At 44.8% G+C, this 25,249-nt stretch overlaps 1 protein-coding gene across 1 annotated transcript in view; it reads right to left on the bottom strand.

Annotated features, from left to right (window-relative positions):
* The window catches only part of ttc7b (tetratricopeptide repeat domain 7B), a 32,806-nt gene that overhangs the window by 5,618 nt on the left and 1,939 nt on the right, over positions 1–25,249 (bottom strand). The window contains exons 3-18 of the mRNA XM_030776485.1: positions 24,572–24,740; positions 21,292–21,425; positions 18,924–19,045; positions 15,089–15,167; positions 14,646–14,818; positions 14,224–14,287; positions 13,567–13,704; positions 12,599–12,682; positions 12,349–12,453; positions 11,853–11,970; positions 11,482–11,539; positions 10,957–11,029; positions 9,446–9,606; positions 7,245–7,361; positions 5,569–5,666; positions 411–551 (exon numbers count right to left, since the gene is read on the bottom strand). Of these exons, the coding sequence (XP_030632345.1) occupies positions 411–551; positions 5,569–5,666; positions 7,245–7,361; positions 9,446–9,606; positions 10,957–11,029; positions 11,482–11,539; positions 11,853–11,970; positions 12,349–12,453; positions 12,599–12,682; positions 13,567–13,704; positions 14,224–14,287; positions 14,646–14,818; positions 15,089–15,167; positions 18,924–19,045; positions 21,292–21,425; positions 24,572–24,740 (1,834 nt within the window). The remainder of the gene's footprint in view (positions 1–410; positions 552–5,568; positions 5,667–7,244; positions 7,362–9,445; positions 9,607–10,956; positions 11,030–11,481; positions 11,540–11,852; positions 11,971–12,348; positions 12,454–12,598; positions 12,683–13,566; positions 13,705–14,223; positions 14,288–14,645; positions 14,819–15,088; positions 15,168–18,923; positions 19,046–21,291; positions 21,426–24,571; positions 24,741–25,249) is intronic.

Below are 25,249 nucleotides of genomic sequence, written 5' to 3'. Positions count from 1 at the left end.
CATTACTAACAAAGCTCACCAAAGCCACCATCACAGCTGTTTGCCATAACAAACAAACAAACAAACAAACGAATAAACAGGGATAGTTTAACATGCAACACAAGACTAACATATTCTCCTAACTTCTCTTCTGTGCCAAGGGCCCTGGATACTTTTGACTTTTTTTCCTGTATGGTAATTAACCGTCTTAATCAAGTGATAATTAGTCTCAACAGTGCCAATTAAAACACAAAATTCCTTCTATGGGGAACTTATTGGGCGTTGAAAAGAAGCTGAGTAACATACAGTGGACCAGTCAAGCAGAATCAGGGAAAACAGATGAGAGTGTATCCATGTGTGAGAGAGGAAATAAAAAACAGGAGATGAAAGTCTTTGGTTGATAGGAGAAATGGAAGGATGTGGGGTTTTACCTGCGTGAAGCCAGATCTGAGCCAGGGTCATCCAGGGATGGAGAGGACCTTGCTTGGGTGCGCTGCTCTGCAGAGACGAGGCGACCTCAGAAAGCGCTTGCTCTACCCTCGAGGCGGCGATGGAGGTGGCGTGGACGGAGCCTGGGTCAGACAGAGACACGGGGTGACGAGAGAGTCCCCTTAAAGTGCTCTTTTGGGACATTACCAAAAAAAAAACCCTCACGCATACGCTTTTCATAAGCAATTACACAAACATACACAAACACTAAAATAGGATTTATAAATCACTACACGCATGACATATATGCTGGAGTTAAGGGTGGCATGTATAATAGAGACAGGCTTTTTAAAACCTGGTGATGTATCATTACAAAACTAAAAAAAAAAAAAAAAAAAAAGTCTTATATCAAATCCCCAAATATTTCTTATCCTCAAACTGTCAGGAGAATCCATTCAAAAGGGCTAAAAGAAAAGAGCTGTGATGAATTTGCTTCCATATTAAAAGATTGTTTTGATAAAGTCTGGCAGGAGGAGATTTTTTTTTTTTCCTCCCTCAAAAGTTGAAGCTGAAATAGTGCTAAGAGGATTTAGGCAAAATCGGAATGAGAATCAGTCGCTGGGCTCTTGATCTGCGCGGAAGATTCCGGAAGAAGAGACAGCTTCAGACGTGCTATTACAAGCGCGTGCGTGTTTGTGTGTGTTTGTGTGTGCGGTGTTTGCGACACGGTGAACGCAGAGGACGTAATTCATCAGTGACCTGTGATGCAAACATGCAGTTTTCTTGATGTTGCTACCCCTCCCCTACACACACACACACACACACACACACACAATCCCCTACAAAAGACAAATTCTCTGCCAAGGGTTTGATCGAGCGAACCGTTCTCTGAGATCCGCTGCATATTTACACTGAAACCATGAGAGACTCTGACAATTGTACCTTTGCACATTTTAATGCCTCAAGGCACTGGGGATTACATCCAAACAAGCCTTCTGTGGAAACCCACTCCATAACCCCAGCCAGCTGCAACCCCTCTATAAGCCAAACTAAAGAACCACTTTCAGAGTTGTAAAACGAAGCTTTTCTGCAGCATTTTCGGTCAGTTGGAGGAAAAAAAAAAAAAAAAAAGACAGAGTTTTGAAAGGGAAGACGGAACTACCTAGCTGGACGTCATGGGCTCTTGCTTATTGACTTAAACGATGGCACACAGAGATCTCAGGTCTTGGATCAATTTCTCCCCTAAGAGAAGCACTGACCCCGCTGAGCCGTACCGTGGCCCATCGCTCCCGCGTTTCGCATCGACGCGGCCGCCCTGAAAACTCTGGACAAACGTGACGCAAAACCGCGGTGGAAAATAGAAAAAGGGTTCCAGGGGATCAGTTATTGAAGGACATAAAACCAAAGCATTTGAAGGCTCCCCAGTATTTCTTGAGAGAGAGAGAGAGAGAGAGAGAGAGAGAGAGAGAGAGAGAGAGAGAGAGAGAGAGAGAGAAAAAAAACCCTGAAAAAAAAAAAGGCACAGTGTGTGATGCCTGACCAGAGAAAAAAAAAGCCTCTCCCTAAGCACCAATTCTTTACATGAAGTCCAGCCACCAGCACTGTGATGCGGAGATCAATTACATGTTCTCGCTCTGGGAGTGCTGCTCAGTTATTACCACAGTAACAGTCCTTACTAGGATATTATGTTTACATTAGCCAGCCTGAATACAGTTCAAACTTTGGGTTAACAAACAGAAATTGACAAGAGCTGCAAGACTGGTTAAGACGCGTCAGTGTCAGTGGAAGCTCATGAACCCCAAAAGTGCAAACCATGCAGGTTAAACACGTCCTTTTCTCTCTCTCTTACACGCTTACACACGCGCAAACACACACACACACACACACACACACACGCGTGTGCGCGCATACACGTTCAAATGATCTCATTCTAAGAGCTTCAGTTCCCAAGGACAACTCACATGCCATGCTTCACAACAGCAAAACACAATGTCGCTTAAATACTAGTATTCTTTGATTTATTTCTTTTTTTTTTGGTAATTCTCCTGACTTTCGGCGGCCTCACTGTTCCGTCTCAGCCCCTGCTCATGTTTCTTATGAACAGTCACATAAAAAGTCAAACAACAACACCACAAAACAACAGTGTGTTCCTCTGTTTGTCATCAGCGCTCAGAGTTCACTATAAATAGAGTGTAAACCTGAGACCTGAGGAAATTGGTCCTCAGAACGCAGCCAAAGCTGGGTGACTGACGTCTCTGATCAGATAACTCCGGAACTGAGCCAAACTCAATAAAAAAAAAAAAAAAACAGAGAGAGAGAGAGAGAGAAAAAAAAAAAGGAAAACAAAATCCATTGCGTGCGTGCCGGCTTGTTGACAGACATTAAAGATAGGGTAATAAATTATAATTGATTGGCATGCAGGAACAATATGTCCTATTTAATTATTGAAAGTGGCATGGTTGAGTGAACACACGTATTCTCGTCTCACTCTCCCTTATAAAGGTGCCCTGGGATAAAAACAAGGCGTCGGGAACAAAGGGTACACTATGAAAAGACAAAAGCAGAAAGGTAAGAGTCTGCTACATACACAGCAGCCCAGTGACACTGTATGAACAGGTGGTGACTACACCACGACCCTGTTGGTGACAATTGCCGGGGTCACGGCATGTGTGGTGGAGTCCGGCCAACCTGGCCAGACCAGTGAAACAGAGAGAGAGAGAGAGAGAGAGAGAGAGAGAGAGAGAGAGAGAGAGAGAGAGAGAGAGAGAGAGACCGCTGAAAGTCTTCACAAAAGAAAAAAAAAAAAACTCGCGCAAAAATATAACACAATAAAATGTGTACGCAGGGAGTGCCAATATCAATAAAATAAGAGGTAGCATTACTTGCCAATGAAAAAGGAAAGTTAAAGGAATATTTGCAAAGACATGAGGTCGAAAACTGAAAAATTTCCCGATGGTTTTTTTTTTTTTTTTTTTTTTTTTGCAGTGCATGTTCTTGAGGGAAAGTTTAGACTCATTTTAAACGTGCTTCGTTTTTTTAAACAAGGTGATCACACAAATGTGGCGTGTATTTACCTTGCGTTTAAAATATCACTGTACATGGAGTCACTGTTGACTCTTTAAATAAAACAGAAAAGTATGAAGCCAACAGGAAAAAGATCCAGGTCTTTGTACGGCATAAACGAACAGCTTTGTGATGCCCTGACATCCTGCAGGGGTGCCGGGGGGGCACCTGGTTATGTTTTGGTCATGTCTATCTTAAAACATGCAGAGATACTGGTGTACACAGGTACGGTGACAGAACCTGCACTGTGGGGCCGGGACTAGACTGGCACATCCCTTTACAGGAGCCCAAAAACAGCCAGAGGAGAGAAGCAAACATATTTAAGAGGAGAGAGAGAAAGACTAAGTGAGTGAGTGAGTGAATGGGTGAGTCAGTGAGTGAATGAGTGAGTCAGTGAGTGAATGAGTGAGTGAGTGAATGGGTGAGTCAGTGAGTGAATGAGTGAGTCAGTGAGTGAATGAGTGAGTGAGTTAATGGGTGAGTCAGTGAGTGAATGAGTGAGTCTGTTAGTGAATGAGTGAGTCTGTTAGTGAATGAGTGAGTCTGTTAGTGAATGAGTGAGTGAGTGAGTAAATGAGTGAGTAAATGAGTGATGGAGTGAGGAAGAGAAATAACAGACAGATAATTAGAGAGAGTGAGAGAAAGAGAGAGAGAGAGAGAGAGAGAGAGAGAGAGAGAGAGAGAATAACAAAGGACAGGAGGAGAATAATGCAACGGCAAGATGGCTATGTAACAGCGTGGCTCTATGACTAGACTGCCCTGTCAAAAATCTATGTCTTATGTCAGGCTTTTCTGTCCTTTCTTCTTTGAGAGAGGAGAGAAAAGGGAAAGATAAGGGGGGCAGCAGATATTTCCACAGAATATGATCCCTGCTCTTAATCTGCGGGCCGATAGCGGGTGTCATTCTTTCTTCTCTTCCTTTCATTTCCTCCTCTCCGGCGTCACAAGCCGTTCCCCTAAGGCAGATTAGGGACTTAGCGTCTCCCCACTGAGGGGCACATGCTCCCTGACAGTTTGACAGAATCTCGTTAGACTTCAAAACAGTCCAAAAAAAAAAAAAAAAGGCCACAACCGAACCGATCGTTAAAAACATCCACATTTCAGTGTAAACAACTTATCGCCGAGTATCGCCGCGTCCTCAAGCGTTTGCCACTGCTAAATGCAATCGACACTGAAGACGTTTTTAACCACGGAGCGGTGAGTATCACACTCAGACAACAGGGCAGAGGAGTTAAAAGCGATGCAGTGAGTTTAGAGTCACGCCGCTGGCGGCTCAGGGGCCGTCGTCACGCCATGCCACTGACTGCACACGCGTGCACAGGGAATTACTCGCAGTGGACAGCCGTCGGTGAGGGAAGTGGTCACAAAAAGCGTGGACGCTGGGCTTCGGGGCGGGGTCAGGCTTAGGGGGCGGGGAGTGGTATAGAGAAGGGAGGGGAAAGAGGGGAGAGGCGGGTTCCGACCCCGAGAAAGAGGAGGAGGAGGCAGACACTAGAATTAAACGTGAGAGGTCAAATCAGTTGAGGAACAAAAAAAAAAAAGAAAGAAAAAGAAAAAAAGACATTGCACCTAATCTTAATGTTTGAAGCATGAAAGTGAAAGTATTGGGACTTGTCTTTGTAACAGTGAACAAACCAAGAAGAACAACATTATTAGTCATGCAGACCTCCTAAGAGGATGTTACACTTTCATAGCTAGAAAGTTCTAGATTGTTATAGTGACTTACGACAAACCTTCATTAACATCTCATAAAACTAGAGACACTGGATACCAATGGTTATAACAAAGATCCCAGACATGAAAAACTGCCTGGAGGTAATGTGTACTGACACCACAGCTCTTGCTTGCCTGACCTAAGAGTGATATGAGGTTGAATGAGGCTGTGGTCACAGTTGTCATGGTAACGCATGCAAATGTACTGATGTAGGTGTGGCTGAGATGGTGAAACCTACGATGTCACATGAAACTAAAGCTGATGTACTTGCGTGTGTGTGTGTGTGTGTGTGTGTGTTTGCTTGTGAAAACAAAGTTAACAATAGGACTTCTTTGAACTTCCACTCTCTAACTACACCCTCTGGTGTCAGAAAGGAGACTCACCAGTTTCAGGGTCACTGAAGTCGGGAAGAGTCATGGCATTCAGTTGTCTCCGGTCTGCGATTGCTCTGTCCAGCAGACTACTGCCTCTACCTGAATCACTGCGCGCACACACACACACACAAACACACACACACACACACACACACACACACACGCACACACACGCACATTGGAAAGGAGTAAAAAAATAAAATAAAATAGTGTTAGGTCTAACACTGGCAGAGAACATTCTGTCTCTGTTCTTCAGGTGCTGACAGAGCCTCAATCTAGGGTCTGCCTCACTACCAGTGTTAATCTCATCTGAGAATCCACTGAAGTCTGCGGCTGATGAAACCCAGTGAAATCCTGCTCTCCATTCAGACTGCTTTAATGATCACCAAAAATATGAGCTTTCACTGCACTCAAATCACAGCCAAAAAAATCCCCCCCTCTCAATTATAAAGACCCTGAAATAAAGACAAGAGATATGTGATCCATTAGACGACATGCTGAAATGACGCTGGGAATGAACTGTTAAATGTTTCATGATGGTGGCGACAGCTTTATTGATTAATTGTTTTCATAAGTCAGAAAACTAGACAGTGAAAAAAGGTAAAAGACAGAGGGGGGGGGGGGGTGAAATGAGACAAGAATGAGAGCGAGAGTGGGAGAATACTGCTTCGTCATTCGTTCTGACCGGTACGCTTAACCGAGCGGTGAGGAGTTTATTGATATGTAGTGCTAGTAAAAGTCAAACTGCAAGACAGACAAGGCCCATGAAACACAGAGGCTGACATGCATTCCACACCACTGTATGGATTCTTTTATGAGGGACACTATGGCTTGCTGAAAACGGAGGCATGCTAGGAACTAGCGTGCTCTTTGAACGTTCGGAGTTCTGAGTTATGCTGGGTTGAGGAGCCCGTGAGAGTTGGTCTAGTTGGACAGGAGGTGCCAGAACTTTGGTGAAGAGTTTGGCTATTAATTGGTCTCCTGAGGAGCAGGAGTTTCATGATAGTCTGACAAAAATGATAAGGACTGTCCAGAGGCTAACCTTTTTTTTTTTTTTTTATGCCATTACTAAACACGACCAAAAAGAGGATGAAACCAAAGAGAGGGGAAAAAACAGTCTGAAAGGTGTTGATGACTTGCAACAACAACAAAAAAAAATTTAAAAATTGATAAAAAATTAATTGCTCGACACAGGTTCTGAGTGTGTTGTAGAACGTAATGTGTGTACAAGAGTTTGATGATATTTACAATTTGGTATTTGGCAGACGCTTTTTGCCAAAGCGACTTACAATAAGTGCATCAGTCAGATTCCTAATACCTCAAAAGCAGAGATATGTGAGTATGGAGGCTAGTGTGTGTGCAGATATACAAAGGATTAGTGAGGCTGCAGTCTGAGGTTGCGATGAAGGTAAAACCTAGTATTGGTGAGATTGTGGAGAGCAGTTGAGGTTGTACAGATTGTGAGGTAGCGCTATGAGGTCAATGAGGTCATGAAGAGTGGACGAGGTTGTCTCGCCTGCGAGGTAAAGCCTTGGGTTGTTCAGGTTGTGCAGAAAGCGTATCAGGTTGTACAGATTGTGAGGTAGCGCTATGAGGTCAATGAGGTCATGAAGAGTGGACGAGGTTGTCTCGCCTGTGAGGTAAAGTCTAGAGATGTTCAGGTTGTACGGGCTGTGAGGTAGTACCTGGGGTTGGTGAGGTTGTAGCATGACTTCCAGATCTGTAACATGTGTTTGCAGGTTAGCAGCGCCTCCTCGGGACCTCGGCACAGTGTCTCCAGCTTGACCTTTGTAAACAAAAGGCTGGAGAGACAAAACGACAAATCTTAAAAAACAAACAAACAAAACAAAAAAAAGGAATTCTTCTTCTTTTTCAACCTTTCACCCCCACCTCCCAATCTCTTACTGAAACTTTGGTGTCTCCTTTTCTCCTTCCTTTTAACATCTCTCCGTCTCTCACCCTTCCGTCTTTCACCTCTCCCCATATCTCTCCCTACTTTTCTCCCTCCCTCCCTCCCTCCCTGACTGCATCTCTCTCGCTCTCTCTGTAAGTACTGCAGTCTCATTATCCAGAACCAAAGCAAGCAGAGAGTGTAATTAAGTGTTTTAATAAAGACACCATAAATGAGGCAGCGCCGCTCACAACTCTCTGGATTCTCTCTGACAGAATCCAACGCTTCTGGCTGGGGGGAAACGGGCGCCGTGCGGTCCAGCTCCATCACCCTGAGACGTCTCAAGGTCCGCCCGTCCACGACGGTGCCCTGGATAAAAGGCAAGCCGAGGCACGGGGCGCGTCCCCACCCCCCCAACCCCCCGAACCCCCACCCCCCACGCCCCTCGTCTGTATTTCACGGACACACTGAGCGTCAGAAATGCCCGCGGGGCGGGCGGTCGTCCAATGAGAACGCCTCACCGAGAAAATGCTACGGTGAAACCCCTCCGATGGGCGTTCATTCAGGCAGATATGGTGAAAAAAAAAAAAAAAAAACTAGAACAGCAGTTGGGTGATGGGGGAGGGGAAAATGCTAATATGAAGCAAGCTCTCCATATATACTCCCTCTCTCTCCTGCTCTCTCTCTCTTCTTCTCCTACTGTTCCATGGTGGAGACAGATGAGAGACTTTAGTCATCTCAGTGCAGTTCCTTCATGCAAACAATATATTTCTGTCACTCTCACATCTCTTCTATGTCTCTACATGCTCCCTCAGGGGGGCCCAGCGAGGGACTTCTTATTCTTTCTGTCTGTGTGTGTGTGTGTGTGTGTGTGTGTGTGTGTGTGTGTGTAATCAGGGGAAAACTGGATGCTCTGTTTTGTTTCCTTTCGTGACATCGTTGAAAGAATACAGACATATATGGAATTGGACGCGAGACATCTACCTTTTTTTTTTTTAAACAAACAATTATTGTAAATGATCCCTTGTTCTGTCTTAGAACATACAGTACATGCACACAGACTTCCATCCAGAAGTGTACACCTACACACACACACACACACACACACACATAATCCTAGGGAGAGCCATGCCAATGAAAAATTAGGTGAAAAAAGGGGAGAGATGGGATTGAAGGCGGGGGGGGGGGGGGGGGGGGGGGGTTGTTTTTTTCTGTTATGTAAGTGGCTGAAGCATACAGAATTCTCTGTTGTGGTAGCCTAAGGGTAAAGTAGGCTAAAGCTATGAGAAATGTAAGGATGCAAAGAGAAAACACAAACAGAACGGTAGAGGAGTAAGGATTAGAGGCCGAGAGACGGAAAACGGGACGAGATCAATAAAATAAATAAATAATTAAAAAAAAAAATCATACGCTAGATCAAACAAGAGGATGAGATTGCATGGTATATGTTTGGTGTTCTATATTCTTCACACACACACACACACACACACACACACACACACACACACTCTCGTGTAATTAAAGCTGCAAGCTGCCGTCTCTCTCACCAATCTGCCTGGGCAAACACAAACACGCTGATTAAAGTGGGCATCTCTGCCAATGCCTCTAAATATCAAAACACTGTTGGCTAAACTGTGTGTGTGTGTGTGTGTGTTTGTGTGTGCGCATGCGTGTACGTATGCGTCTGCGTGCATCTCAAATACATGCCTCTTTACAGAAACGCATTCATCAAGTGTTTAATTTCACATCTTACATTCAATCTCCTTTTGACCTAAAACCACATCCTGGCTCTCTCCGCGAATTCCCAAACATATCCATCATCTCCAATTGGTCCCAAATTAATATCTTGTGTCATCCTGACCGTGCGATTGGCTCTTAATAGCTTTCGGCACATTACGTAGCGTCGTTCTTTAATTAATCATTTTACCTCGTGTAAACCCCGACTGCTCCGGCCCTGTCCCTGCCTGAGAGAGTGTGTAAGGAGGTGGAACTCACATGAAATTCTCGGGGTATTCACTGAGGGCCATTTCGATGATGTTGAGAGCGTCGTGGTAGTGTTTCTGAGCAGACAGCAACAGAGCAAGCAAGTGCAGAGAGTGAACGTCATCTCCCTGAAGCTGTAATGCCTGTCGCACATAGCCCAGCGCCTCCGGGATCTACAGAGAGAGACATATAGAGAAAGGGGGGGGGGGGGTGGCAGAGACAGAAAGCAGTTTTACTCTAGACATAGCCCATAACAGAGAGGTTTGTCATGAAGGTCTACATAGGTAGAAAGGGGAGATGAGAGTGTGTGTGTGTGTGTTTGTGTGTGTGTTTGTGTGTGTGAGGGGAATTATCTCTGGCTCTCAGCTGGTGTGCGATGCAGACAGTGCAGGTGGTCAGTCAGTTGGGTGACAAGGTGACGAGGTTGTCTGGATTCTCTCTCCGCACGGAGTATCTGACGCTTTAGCCGTTATTAGAATTCAGACTCTCTCTCTCTCCTCTCTGGGCAAATAAAATCACTGTGACCTTCTAACCCTGCGGCGCGCAGCAAATCCACCCTTGACATTCAATTTCCCTCTCATTGTTTCAACAATCAGACGTTTTTTGCGAAGGTATTTTTGTGTCACGTTATTTTCCTCGCTCCCCACGTCCTCAAATTGACTCTTTATTTTGGGCCTTTATCGCCATGGAAACCGTCCCTCTCCGCGTACGACAAGCTGTAAGGTTTGAGTGGAGCCTCTGAGGGGGTGCTGCGTTTTCGACGGTGAAAAAAAAAAAAAAAGGATGAGAGGATAATAAAAGAAAAAAAAAAAAACAGAAGAGGAAAACAGAAAGTGGACAAGGACAAAAGATGGAGAGAAAGAGACGGTGCTAGCAGAGGACGAGAGTACATGGGAAATAGGCGCAGCTTAGAACTTGATAACACACAGAGACACAAAGGAAGAAAGCAATGACAATCAAGTGAAGTGGAACGAAAAAGGAAAAGTATAAAGGAAGGACAAAAAAAAAAAAAAAGACATAACATAAAAAAGACAGATGTGTAAAGAGAAACAGCGATAAAGAGGAGAAAAGCAGGTGGTGGAAAACACGTCGTGCTGGCTCTGGTAGCATGGGCCGTTAACTGTAGAAAGGGGGAGGGGGCAGTATTACCTTGGCTTTCTATAGTCTGTTATGGACAAAGCCTGTTGGTTTTCTATAGTCTGTTATAGACAGTGCCTGTTGGTTTACTATAGTCTATTATAGACAGTGCCTGTTGCTTTTCTGTAGTCTGTTATGAGCAGAGCCTGTTGGTTTTCTATAGTCTGTTATGAGCAGAGCCTGTTGGTTTACTATAGTCTATTATGGACAGTGCCTGTTGATTTTCCATAGTCTGCTATGGGCAGAGCCTGTCGCTTTTCTATAGTTTGTTATGAGCAGAGCCTGCTGGCTTTCTGAGTAAAGCATGCTAAAGGCATAGATTAGCATGCTGTTACGAGCTAGACCTCAGTACACACGGCTCATAAGAATAGTCCTATTATTCTTACCTGTCGTGACACAGCTAACTGCAGGGCCAGGTAGAAGGCAGCCAGGTGGTCTGTGGGAGACAAACTCTGTGCTCTAGAGAGAAAGAAAACAGAATAAAAGTACAAAAAAAAAAAAAAATCAGGTACATACATCGCCTCAGAGAACGAAAGCACCTAATCCAGTTTTTGTTTTAACTTACTCTATCCAACCTACGCCTACTTGCTGTTGACAGTGTACTACCAAGTTGTCATTTACACATAGTTTATGAGAGCTCCTAATAAGACTGGCCAATTCTTCATCTTAAATAATCCATTTCATTCACCTTCATATGCTTATATATGTAAATGTTAAGAGACCGGGTGGATGGTAGGAGAGGTCCTGAGCTTTACTCAAGTGTGAAGTTTAGCCTGAAACTGAAGGGTCTCTTTAGCTCCCTTACAACAGGGTATGAGTAATGCAGAGTGGAGCAAGCCCTCAGAAAGAGACAGAGAGAGAGAGAGAGAGAGAGAGAAAAGAAAGAAGAAAAGAAAGTACGAGAGACTCACCTCTGAAAAGCACCCAAGGCTTTCTTCTGATATTCTTCTTGCATACCCCTCAATGAGGCTGATCAGAAAGAGAGAGAGAGAGAGAGAGAGAGAGGGGGAGAGTGGAATGAGTGGAAGAGGATAATAAAGCAATGCACTGGGAGAGACAATTTCACGTTATTAACGACCCATTCGTTCATCACATCTGAGAAGGTTGATGGCTTAAGGACAAAGTGATCTCATTGACAGTGCTATGAGGACACAGATAATGTAATCCTATAGAACGCTAATGAACCTACACAATAAAAGACAGTATATACTGCTGACTCACAGTGGACACTGGTTAAAAAGCATGACGAGACCCTGAGAGCCCAGGCTTGTCCATGACTCACCGTCAGTTGCCCTCAGACTATAAACCAGGCCAATGGCAAGGTAACCTTTGGCCCTGAACTCCGAAGCTTTCTCTCCCATATCCACCACCATCTTGGCAAAACGCTCGCCTTCTTCCAGCTAAAATGCACGCGCACACACACGCACGCAGACACACAAGCATGTACACACGCACACACACACACACACACGCACACACAAAGAGGACATACATCCGTGTCTATATTAGTGACTAAAATCTGTATATGTGTGTGTGTTTGTGTGCGAGTGTTATAACTTTTTGAAGACAGCTTTGTGTGTGTTAATCTGAAAAGCAGCGACGAGTTCATGTGAACAGAGTTGTTTGTTGAATAAGATAATACAGGTGGGCTGACCACATTCTTTATCTTCGTGAAAGGGAAATATGTGAGAGAGAGAGATTAAGAGAGGAAAAAAGAGAGAAAAAAAAAAGATCAGTTTTTCCTGACGAGCTGTACCGATAGATGTGTTGTCACTTACCCAGTGTAGAGTTCCTATACACAACTTCACAGCCAGGAGAGGAATGGTGGGGTCATCAGGTTTCAGACGAATGCACTCCTTCAGAACCTTTACCGCTCGCGCTGACTGCTCACACACACACACACACACACACACACACACAAACACACACACACAGATAGACACAGACACAGACAGGAGAAGGCAGGTGAGTACAGGAGACCTGGGATTAACTTATTGACTGTCTGTGTGCTGGACTTGCTTCACTTACCTTTCCAGCAGCCATTAGTGATAAAGCGAGCTGATACCAGAGGTGAAACTCTTCAAAAGCAAACTTCATGGCTCTTTCTAGACACTGGAGATACAATAAAACAAATGCAGATGTTACAACAAAGACTCTGACAATCAAGTTCTTTTTAGTGCATAACACAGCCTGTGACAGAACAGAACAGTCTCCTTTGAATTTCACCGAGGGGGAAAAAAACAAAAACAAAAACAAAAACAAAACTCTTTAAGCTCATCTTGACTGAATGAGGATCGTCTCCTCCGAGGCCGGCGCGTACAGCCCGGCTCCCGGGAGGACGGGGAGATTTGGAAGACGTCTCGGAGGCATGGGGACCTGATCAGGCAGGAAGCTTAGGAGGGAAGCGTTTAATTGAAGCGGGTGCAGGATCAGCGCAGACATAACAATCAAACGGAGATTAAAGAGAAAGAACAGCGGGAGGTCACAGAGAGAGGTCGGCGCTGACACGGTAAGAGCGGAGGACAGAGAGAAATCATGTAAAGGTCAACCTGATGTGTGGTAAGAGCGACAGGGCAACTTATGTACCTCAGCGAAGCTTAACACAGGTGTTTTTTTTTTTTTTAATGTTACAGACTGCAGTCCAAACTGCCATGGAACGGGCTGTTCTGAATTCGTTTCATATTCACTTGTATGCAATTAACTCAGCCTAAACCTCTGGGTTAACTAATGGTAATGCTGTTCCAATTTTGCCTCCTCACAGTGTGCTAATGCACTAATAGACACACTCACACACACACACACACACGCAAATAAGATAACCTCTAAACACATCCCGATCAATGTCACAGGGCCATTGATTGCACCACTGCCAAAACTCCTACATTTAGATACTGAAAGGCGAGAGTACAGACTCCTGTTGCCTGGGAAACAGGACGAGGAGCTGTGATTGGCTCCTGAGAGCGTACTGAGATGTTGGCACATTTGGTCCTCCTCACCTCAGAGAGCATCTCGTACTGTCCGCGACGGCCCAGTGCGATAGTAAGCAGGTCGTAGACCACCGAAGCACTCTGCAGGCTAATAATCCTGTCGTTATTGTGCTCTGGGATACGGCTAAGAACCGCATCTCTGTTTGCCTGTAAACAAAAAACACATAAACATCAATCTGACTCACACTTAAACAACAACTCCCAATAAAATTTTATATACACTCACACCATTAGTCTCAGCAACACACACATTTCTCTGTAGAGCATATTGAACATTTATAAAATGAATGTTTAAAATACATACTATATATACTTACCTTTCCTGTCTCATTTAAACTAGTACGTATTCCCAATTAATTGTAACAAGGCTTCCAAGAACACAAGTATTCCTTGAATCTCAATGCCATTTATTTGTACATGCCCTGTCACACTAGAAACATTTATAGTGATAAAACTACTAGATTACCTGCAGACCTTACTACACATGAATGCACACAAACACATGATATGCTCTAAATACACAACATCAATAATTGTATTTTAGGGTGTTGTATGTCAATGAGCACAAGCACACACGATTAATTTCAACACAACTGATGGCAAAGCTGCAGATAAAGAGGGCGCCAAGGGTTTGAGGGGCCTTGTTTTGGGGCGTGAGGCACTTACCATAGACTCACTGATCAGTAGCAATAGCAGGGCCTCCTCTGTGTTCTCCTGAGGACAAAACAGGCTACAGAGAGAGAGAGAGAGAGAGAGAGAGAGAGAGAGAGAGAGAGAGAGAGAGAGAGAGAGAGAGATTAAGGGAGAATAAAACGAGGATGCTTTCATTGTATTTCAGCTCTGACATCCATCTTACAGTAAGGGAAGGCATGAGCATTTTCTTTAGTATGCTGTCACTTCCATTTAAAAGATTGATCTGCTAACTTACTCCAAGCTGACACAGGAGAAAGTGCTGCATCAGTTAAAACTGCTGTCTATCAGCCTGAGTGACTATTATGCGTACACACACACACACACACACAGAGTGACTTGTTATCATAGAGAGAGGCAGGTCTGCAGAGAGTCAGGTCAGATGGAAAGGCACACACTTCTCTCCAGAGTAAATGCGGGGTCGGCGGCTCAGAGCGTAGTCCTTGGTGTGAGAACCGTGTCGGAGGGGATCATCCAAGGGAGACTGGTGGGGAGGGTCTTCCAGGGGGCTCCAATAACTCTGTTCACACATCCCCCTCAGCAGGATCTCAGCAAGCTGTCTGGCAATGGTCTACACACACACACACACACACACACACACACACACACACACACACAGTGTTAATAAGATCAAAGTATATTCAGACGCACACATAGCACAGAAAGACCAACACAAACAACCAGTAAACATACACATACACCCATATAGACACACACAGTTACAAATGAAACACACAGTATGTATATATATAAACATGTGTAGAAAGGTGCAGACTGGCAAAACTCATTACAATGTATACAGACGGACACACACACACACACACACACACACAGAACGCACCATGCGAAGGTTCTGCGTGGTCCTGGTCTCGACAGCGCGGAGGATCTCTCGGAAGCGTCCGACACCCCGGGTCAGGTTACTGCAGCAACGAGACATTTTGGAGGAAAGAGCCCCCGTTAATGAATCTTTTGGGGATTTGTGGCAACAAAGTCTCTCTGTCGCTCTCTTTTTTTTTTGACTAGACATTGGGAACTGATGAGTCATTCTCCTGAACTCAATAGTTATGTGTCAGTCAGTAACTCTGAGCTAGGCTTCCCACAACCTGGTGATGTGAGGTCTCACTGTTTTCCTCATTCGACCTGCAGCATGTGTGAGTGCATTTGTGACACAGCCTATACACAAGTGCTTTCTCCCAGTGCCAATGCCCAGTAGACACCTGACTTGTGAATTTCTTTTGTGCGGGATTTTTGTCATTTATTTCAGTATGTGTATGTGTGTGTGTGTGTGTATGGCAGAGAGAGAGAGAGAGAGAGAGAGAGAGAGAGAGAGAGAGAGAGAGAGAGAGAGAGAGAGAGAGAGAGAATGTAGAGGGCTTATGGAGTCATTAGTGAGAGGGGCTGTCAGTCTACGGAAGCTGTCAATATCCTACTGCTCTTCAGCGAAACTCAGATGTTCTCACACCCACTGACAGACAGACAGCCAAACACACACGCACAAAGGACAGAAAGTGCACACACACGCACCCACACGCACGCGCGCACACAAGCATTATGGCATCACTGCATATATTGTCACAGACATGTTCTAAAAATTGCTTCTGTAAGTATTACAGTTTGAGGATTTGACTTCTGCACTTTGTGTTCTCCACTTATGATTGGCCCAGGCATGTTAAACTGCCCAGTAACAACCCAATAATGACTGTGAACCAGCAGAAGAGAGTGTAAAAGACAAGTGTGTGTGTGTGTGCCTGTGTGTGTTCTCTCTCCATCACAGCATCCAGAGAGGGAACAGGGCCTGAGGCAGAGTGAGTGTGTGTGTGTGTGTGTGTGTGGAGAAATGCAAATAAGAGCAGAAAGAGGATGTCCAAACAGTCTTTCTCTCTACAGTGAATGTGTGTTGAGTGCAGGAAAAAGCAGTTTGTCCTCCTCACTTTGCCTCCTCGCATGTTGCGGCAGGCTGAGGCTAAAGGCCAGACGAACGCGGAACATTCCGGTCCCCCCGTCCCCTGACTGCAGCAGTCACACTCCACTCTCATCTGCAGATATGAATTAAACCGGCCGCCGTAAAGACTGGCGTCGTAAGCTCATTTCACTACCCAGATAGCCTATCACAGATCAATTACAACAGAGGGGCTATTCCAGAGAGACACGGATTCTTTATCTGAGGTCTGTGTGCTACGAGAATGTGTGCGTGTGCGTGTGGCCGGTTTTATTGGTATGCTCTGGGAGAGTGTTATTACATGGGCGTGAATCAGAGAGCTGGGTGGCTCATATGTGCAAATGAGGACTCCATCAAAGGCTTAATGTGAGTTTGCTGTTCAACCTCATTTCCATAAATCAGCCCTGCCGATACAGGCTTGACAGGGAGGAGAGACAGCAGGGGGAGAGGATGTGTGCGTATGCCGTGTTTCTACGTGCGCACGTGTGTGTGTGAGTGAGTGTGTGTGTGTGTGTGTGTGCGTGCGTGAGGAACAGAGGGAGCAGATGTATATGAAGATGCAGTGGACAACAATGCTCATATGCAATCACAGCCATATCTGAAAGCATGGGAAACCATCCGACCATCCATGTTCTCTATGAACCCTTCATATGTGAACCACAGTGTGAGACAGTCCATTAGCCTGTACATTAGTGCATTAGTACATTCTGTACAGGACACACTGCCTCATCCTCTAATGTCCATAAGCAATACACACTTTAAAGGCACAGGACTGGGCTAGTCCTTAGCTCAACAGACAGCCTCCTCCAGGACGCAAAAAAAAAAAAAAAAAAAAAAATATATATATATATATGTTACATACATCAACAGTGAAAAGCTACATATCAATAGCAAATAGTACTGAGAGTCTTTGTACCATTCGCTAACTGACCCACCTTCAATAAATGGTCCTTAATTCCCAGTTATGATTTCTGACAGATAAAATAGAGGACCAACTGGGCGGGAGGGGGGGGGTTGGTGTTCAGAGTATGGGGTGCCAAGTTTTGGATTTGTACTTTCATGCTGTTGTTGTTGTTGTTGTGAAAGCGAGGTTTGGTGTTGATGGTATTATTCCTCTTTTGGTCACACCTGACTGATTAAAAGAGAACCTGAATACAGAGAGCGCTAATGTTCGTGACTCGGCTCACGGGGCACACATTATCCGCCGAGGTTGAAAAACAGTAATCTGGCCTGATTGCTTCGCATCCTTCAGCACACACTTCGCGCAATCACAACTTAGTGGAGAAAATGAAGCTGACAAGATGCAAGAACACATCTGTGTGTGTGTGTGTGTGTGTGTGTGTGTTTGTGTGTGTCTAGGGGGTAAAACACTGCATTAACGTGGACTATAATAACACTGTTTTGGGGTGATGACGTGAATCTGAAATGATCCAAAAATCTAAACCAACCAACAAACAAACGAGCAAACAAATAAAATCATTGTGATTCCCTTTGTGTTTCCTGTTCGCTGTTTCTCCAACAGGCTTTTCTCTCGTTTATTTGCGGCTCTGCACGCTTTCCCACGGACTGTGAAATCTCTCATCATCCACATCTGGAGCTCCAGAGTCGGTAAAAGCAGCAGTGTGTCTGCCTGGGACTTCAGGATTGAGGCTAACTCTGCGTAGGTTGTCTGAATGAACAGAGGGAGAGCATCTTCTCTCCTCACTTATCTTGCCCCCCCTCCCGTTCTCTCTTTCACTGTTCAGACTAGAGTATCTACGTCAATACACACCTATTCACACACACACACACAGACACACACAGACTCACACACAATAGGCATCTGTGGTAGAGACCTACAGGGAGGAGTCTAGCCTGTTGATAACAAACTAGTGTGAACTAGATCAAAGCCCAGCAGCTGCAGATTTCTGATTCCTCGTTGCTTCTCCCAGATTTTCATTTCCTGCGGGCATCCCAGCTCTGCCCACACTCCCCTCTCTCTGTCTTCTCTTTGACGCAGGACGTTTAAACGCCATTGCTGAAGGTAAGTTTTAAGGCTCTCTGGAAATCTACAGTCCAATATCTACCTGCTGAAACAAACAGGGCTAAACCTAGTCTGCACATGTGACACTACTCTAGGAGAAAACTAAAAACAGAATAGAGGAAATACCTACTGGTGATTGTTGTACACCCAACGTCTTGGAGATGAGGTTTTGGCGTAGCAAGAAGAGAGTAAAATTCAGAGCATGCATATATGTACACACACACTCACACACACACTCACACTGACAGTGAGGGTAGTGATCTTTAACACTGTGGAAAGCAGCAACACAGTGGTATTTAAGATGCCCTCTGACTAAATTGAATGCTGTTCTATCTTCCTCACTTTCATTACACAACAAGAGAGAGAGAGAACCCGTGTCAACACAGCATCCATCATTTAACCGCCTCCCATGCATTCCTCGCAGTGAGCCAAAGAGAGGGAGACAGGACGCGTTCGCCTGCAGGGGTTTTAACATGAAGCAGATTCAATTAAGGCTGGAGAGACGGATTGATGGATGCGTGGATGAAGGGGATGAACCCGCAGATGTGGTTCGAAGCGTCCCAGATTGGATCTTTTTTTGATGTTCTGCTTGAAAGTGTATCTGGAGAAAGCTTGTATTAGCCATACAACTTGCTCTCAGCCCCCTGTTTCTGCAAATTGATACTGACACACACGCGCACACAGACACGTGCACACATACACACATACACTCACCCATTTTTGAAATGGATGACATGGGCCCTTTGAAGTCCCGTCTCCAGGAAGAAACCGAGTTCTTGCTCTTGTGTGACTGGACCAGGCTTTGGACTCCGGTTCTGCATCCCAGCACTCAATGCCTGCATGTGTGTGTGTGTGTGTGTGTGTGTGTGTGTGAAGACAACAAAACACATCCCTTATTACACAAACAATCTGTCAACCTCTGTCACTAGAACATCAGCAAAACACAACCGTTTCACAAGAGTTCAACAGTTGGATTGAATCATGGTTACAAAAGCAAAGAGCAGCAATAGTACTGATTCTCCACAACTGGAGTCACTGTGAAAGACTGACAGACAATACCTTGGGGGGGGGGGGGGGGGGGGGGGAGTAAGTGATACACTGAAAAGCAATCCATTTCTTTTTTCTCTCCAGACACTTCTGTATGGTTGGAACAGTGGCCAATATCATACCTAGCATAAGCACTAGCTTCAGCTGCAGCAGTACCATCGTTGTCCTCAAGTCCCCCAACGTCATCACATGATGCAGAAAGTGAGGGGGTGTACATCAGAGCTCTTTAAAAAGAAAAACTGTTCATCTGTGTTTCCCTTATGTAACACAGCACAGTTCCTCGCCAGCATGGAGCCGAGGAAACAAGGAACCGGCCAATACTGTCGGTCTGTGTGTGTGTGTGTGTGTGTGTGTGTTTTAAACCCATTGTCACAATTAGTTTATCTGGGTTCTGTAGAACACACATAGAGGCTTCCAGACTTCCTAACCACCATTCTGTCTGTTCCATATAAAACACAGTACTGGTGCCGAGTCCTCAACCGCTCATACATAGCTGTCTTATTTTAAGCCCTGGTCCTTTACTGTACACCGCACTAGACGTAAGAAGTATTAAAACAGATTTGAAAGAACATTCTGGATTTAATAAGACCGCTTGCCGACTGGTGCATATTAATTATGAAATGGAAAATTTGAACTTTAAAGAGAGAAATCGTTTCCCATGCATCAGGAGGCTAAGACTGATCTGCCTCGAATCAACTAAACCGCATCAGTAGCTTTAAACTTGAGGTCGCAGTTTTGACTTTCACTGCTGTATTTAGGTTTTTATTTATGTGTTTATTTATTTATTTTGAGAATGTTGAAAGTTGAAGAGCCCCTGTTAGGAAAGGGCAGATCTGAAGTGTCATCCCGTACCTAAAACCTGCAGAGTCAACACTGCAGTACAATAGCTTCACCCTGCAACAGCCATAAGCCCCAACCCATCCCCTCCTCCCGACAAAAACACCCCTCAGAGAACACAAAGGTTACAGGATACCAGGTTCTCTCTTAATGCAGTCTACTAAACGTCCAGACAGAGTCTGGAATGTTCTAGAATGTCCTAGAATGAAATCTCTTTGTCTGTCTCTCTGTCTCTCTCTCTTTCTCTCCCTCTCTGGGACTAAACTCTGTTTGACAGGCTGTGCTAGAGGCAGACACCCACTAGCTGGCAGACAGCATTCATCATTAGGAGCCACCTGCAGACATTTCAGATTCACTGCAACACTAGGACATTCCTCTGAATGTGGGCTCCTCCAGCATGTGTAAGCGTATGGAAGAGGGTCTGAGGAACACACTAAATAAAGGATAAAAACGCACAGAGTGCACTTAAGATGTCTCTCTCAATAACACTTTAAAAAATGACATGAGGAGAGACGAGGGGGTATCTATGACGGAAATGAAACAGCGAGATCAGCTCCGAAGCCTCCTTCGCCGTTCACCGGGACCAAAAACGTCCTCAGACAAAACTGTTATTCAGTCTTACATTCTTTTAACACATCGGACGCTTCTGTGACACTCAACTCAGAGAGACTGAACTCTCATAAAAAAAAAAAAAAAAAAGAAAGAAAAAAAACATCCACTTTCAAAGTCTTTTTTTGAGATATCCACATAAGCAGAGATAAAAGAGAGGAAACGGAGAGACGGAGAGAACCTGTGATGGAAAAGATCAGAGCGAAAAAACCAAAGTTGCTGATTAAAACAGCAGCCAAGGTCAGAAAAAAAAACCCAACATCAAACCCCCGGTCTGTCGATGCAGCATTGATCTAGCGTTGGATGGGATCCAGAGTCAGCGTGATAAACCTGGCCCTTCTCCACTGCTACAGCAGGGCTTCTCACCGAACCAGCACAACAGGTCTCTGCCTCCAGACACCGCACCGCACCGCCGCCCCCCCCCCCCCCCCCCCCCCCGACCAAGCCCAAACCCCTGACCACCAAACACTGCGTGAGCAGGCTGATTGACAGTGCATGGTCTGGAACATCCGCCCCCCCCCCCCTCCCCCCACAGACACACCGTGTCCTTATACTCCTCAACAAAACGAGATGGAAAAAAATAAATTACCTTCTCTACTTCTTGGAGGTAGAGCAGAGCAATGTCCCCAGATTTTTCATAGCAGGTGATGATTTCCTGGTCTCTGTCCACGTTGCGGTTGGATAGCGAAGGGGAGGCAAGAGGCACCTTCTCCAGACACAGACCTAAGGAAGTTGAGAGAGAGAGAGAGAGAGAGAGAGAGAGAGAGAGAGAGACGAAAGATGAGATACAGTTTTTGATGGCCAGTATCCACAGAGATTTACAGCCCTGTCCACTTGTTCACACACAGTCCTTGCTGATTTAAGGAGAAGTGGTTTTATGGTTTGTCTACAGAAGAACATTTAACAGTTTAACAAATCTCTGAGAAACATAACCCCTGCGGGAAGGGCATTGGGCTTGCCTCTGGGTTTTTAACTTTCTTTCTTCCCAAAAGAAAAGACAAATCTCCAACCCCATAAACGCTTGATCATTCGAATCCAATCTCTGCATCATAACCAATGCGAGACACGATCCGCTCTACGGAAAACCGTGAGGATGTCCTGTTGGAAATGTACTGAAATATGAATCAAAGAGGTGATCACAGATGTCAGACAGGCTTCAGACAGTGAGAGTGGAGCCCTGAATGTTTTATCTCGATCTGACGTGCGCTTTAGGAACCAGAGACTAACCCCCGGGTTACACGCTCATATCCCGTTGCCTCGTCTGGGTCAACAGTGAACCGAACAGAGCACTGAAGACATGGCTGCACATTGTCTGAGAAGATACCTAATCTAACTCCAATCTTTGCCTACTGTCTCCAGTTTCCTAAGCAAGCCGTGTATCACGAAACAAACACAAACCAGTAGACCCCAAAACTTGATTTGGAAGACAAGGTTAACATGTTGGGTCTGTTTTTGTTAGTTTGTTTGTTTTTGTTTTTTGTTTTTTTTTAAACGAGTTTAGGATAAAATGCAGAGTCAGATTAAGTTTCTCTCATTAATTAGACGTGAATGAAAGTCTGCTACAGGGAGCCAATACCACGTTGTTGTGCAACAGAATCTGCAGTTCTCTAGGCCTCCCATTCAAACACAACATCAATAATGAATACAGGCTTATTAATTCATTTGTGGAGGGGGAGGAGGGTAGTAATACTCAGAAAAATACATGTGCATCAAACTGACATTGAGAAGATGAAGCAAAAAAGAAATAAAAAGAACACAGATTCTCTAACACCGATGTTCTGAGAGCTGAAAATAAATCAATTTTCAAACAACTTTGGCATTTAAAACAGATGTATTTGTAACTCTATTAAAATTTGATATTGGTGAGAAAAGTCTTGTTAGTCTAATCTAAAAGCAGCTGAAATGATTATATCCTCATCTGTTAAGTCTTGTTATGCCGGTATTCAGTGATTATATAAACACAGACTTTGACAGCTAAAAGTGATACAGTAGCACTTTCTCTCAATGGAAAAACCTATGGAGGCCATAAGGCTGTATGCAGAACCATTAAGACACCTCTTCTGTCGAGTCTTGCGTGTAAGCCATATCGGGAAAGAGGTAAGACACGTCTAAGGAGGTAGAGAGAGACAGAGTGAGTTTAAAATGCTTTATCTCAAACAGTAGCTCACAAAGGAGAGCAGCAGAGAGGAGACAGACAGGCCATTGCCTTATATAGAGTTACTGTGGCTGGAGGTTCAGGTTAATGACTGGAACCAGTGGATTCTCGACTGCCCTGCTACACATAACTTATTTAGAACGGTGTGGCACCTTCCCAGCCTAATGGGTTCCTGTGTTACTCTAAACAAACGGTGCTGACCCACTCCAACCGGGCCAGGCTCATTAAAATTAAACAGCAGTAAAGCTGTCCCATTACCTGCCTTGTCCCGACAAACAGCTGGACCACAACTCTTATCAAAGGCTATGGGACCCATCTGAAAAACCAGTGCGTGGATGATGATAAACTCCAAAAGGATCGCGTGTGTCTTTTATCTCTTCCACGAAATGTTTAGTGATTCGTGTCATGTTTACGCATGAAGTATACACAGTGAAGAAAGCGGTCAGTCCAAGTTTGTGTAGGAGAGGGGGGTTGAGTGTGTGCGTGTTTGAAAGACAGAAAGAGAGAGGGGGAGAGAGAGAGAGAGAGAGAAAGAGGGAGAGAGAGAGAGGCTGTTAGCTACGCAATGCGGTCGTTGTGGAGTGATGGATAAGCAGGGGAAAGTGGTGGGGGTTGGAGGATCTCCCCCGATGAAGGCAGCTGTCAGTCAGAGACAGAGGAGAGAGAGCATTGGCCGGGACAGGCTCCTCACCATAGCACAGCTTCCCTCTTCACTTCCAATGCTGCTGGCCCGTCATACTTCTGATCAAAGGCCTCGCACTGCAGTTCTGCCTGACATATCCACTGTGCTTGGCATAAAATGTGTGTGTGTGCGCATGTGTGCGTGTAAAGAAGACTTTGCTGTGAGTATTACTTCCCCAACCCTATCTGCAGCATTACATACTGTTAGCCACTGCTGCCACCTCATGGTGAAAATGAGAACTGCATGTAAATAATCAGAATTAGCTCCCTACCACTCACTGAGTTTCATGACTCCATTAGCACATCATTCTAAACGCACAAAAGCACACTGATGTACTCTGAACTGAAGGATCAGCTAAACAATCAGTTTGACCCGTTAAAACATCAGCAGAGAGGAAACATGACAAAGCTGACTCATCCAAAAATGCTCAGTGATATGGCATTTAAAATGACCTGACACGTCTGTATGAATAGGAATTGAAAGATTGACAATACATGAAAATCTCCTTTGCTTGCGTCAGCATCTGAGAAACGAGTGAATAGAGAACTCAGCAGGGCTGGCTGTGACAATGTGTTCATCATAAGGTGCTGAAAGAGAATCCGGTCTGTAAAGAACCAGTCGTTCCTGTCCTGGCCTTAACAATGAGACCGTCCCCAGAACTAAAAGTAGTCAGCACATGATAGGGTCAAAAGGTTATGCGCTATTTCGAGATGGACACAATGCAGTGTCCACCCCTTTGTTCACACAACTGACTCTTTTCTGACGTACAGTTATTACTTCCTCCATGAGCTGTCACGCTTAGGAGTTTGAACCAACGACCTACTGGTTACTTCCTTACTGCTACTACATTATGGCCCTTCGTCAAAAGAATTCTCTGACCTTTTAGTGTTTGATACAATCTCCGAATGTTTAATTTTACTGTGACAATAAACATAAAATAGCACAGGATTCTGGGTAACACACATGACCTAGTCGTCTGACTGTAATACGAGCAGAGGAGGGGGAGGGGGAGGGGGAGGGTTAATTCCTGACCTTTGGTGGCATAGGCCTCGGCAATCATCGACAGGCGGTACACGGGAGCTCCCACCAGCTGCATATCGTCTAGGTTCACTTGGCCGTATTGGTCCAGTGCATCTCTGTAGTCTCCTTCCACGTAACATAGTTTTGCCATCAACAGCCTGGCCTCCTGTAGGTAGTCAGGCTGAGGAGAGACAAATACAGACAGCTCTTTGAACATCCACAGGCCTCCAAAATGTGAATCCATTAACATCTCAAAACACAGAGTTTGGTTTCTAAGTGGTTCCTCGCAAAGACCTCCACACACTTCACATTAATCCAGTACAGGTATATATATCCAATTAAGCAGGCAGGCCGACACCAACCCCTCTGTTCAAATCATCATCAACATTTCGACATACAGCAAGAGAAACGTTTCAGCATTCAACCATGTTAATATCAAATATCTTCTTTTATCAACCATGCATCTGGTTTAACTGGGAGACAGCAAGGAGGAGAAAGAAACGCGGTCCAAAACAGCTGACCGATAGACAGCAGCGGTCATATAAAAATTAAGTTTGATCATTACTCCTTTATCATGCGGTTTTGAAAAATGAAGATTTTTGCTTATCTCTTCATTAAGTCAGTCCAATCAAACATATTCAGTTTTGCGTAATACGGTGCTTCGGTGTTTGTGTTCTTCACGTCTACTTT

The sequence above is a fragment of the Chanos chanos genome, chromosome 1, assembly GCF_902362185.1.
Source record: "Chanos chanos chromosome 1, fChaCha1.1, whole genome shotgun sequence".
Lineage (NCBI taxonomy): Eukaryota > Metazoa > Chordata > Actinopteri > Gonorynchiformes > Chanidae > Chanos > Chanos chanos.
The sequence above is the reverse complement of the archived record's forward strand: the minus strand, read 5'-3'. Positions and strand labels throughout refer to the sequence as shown.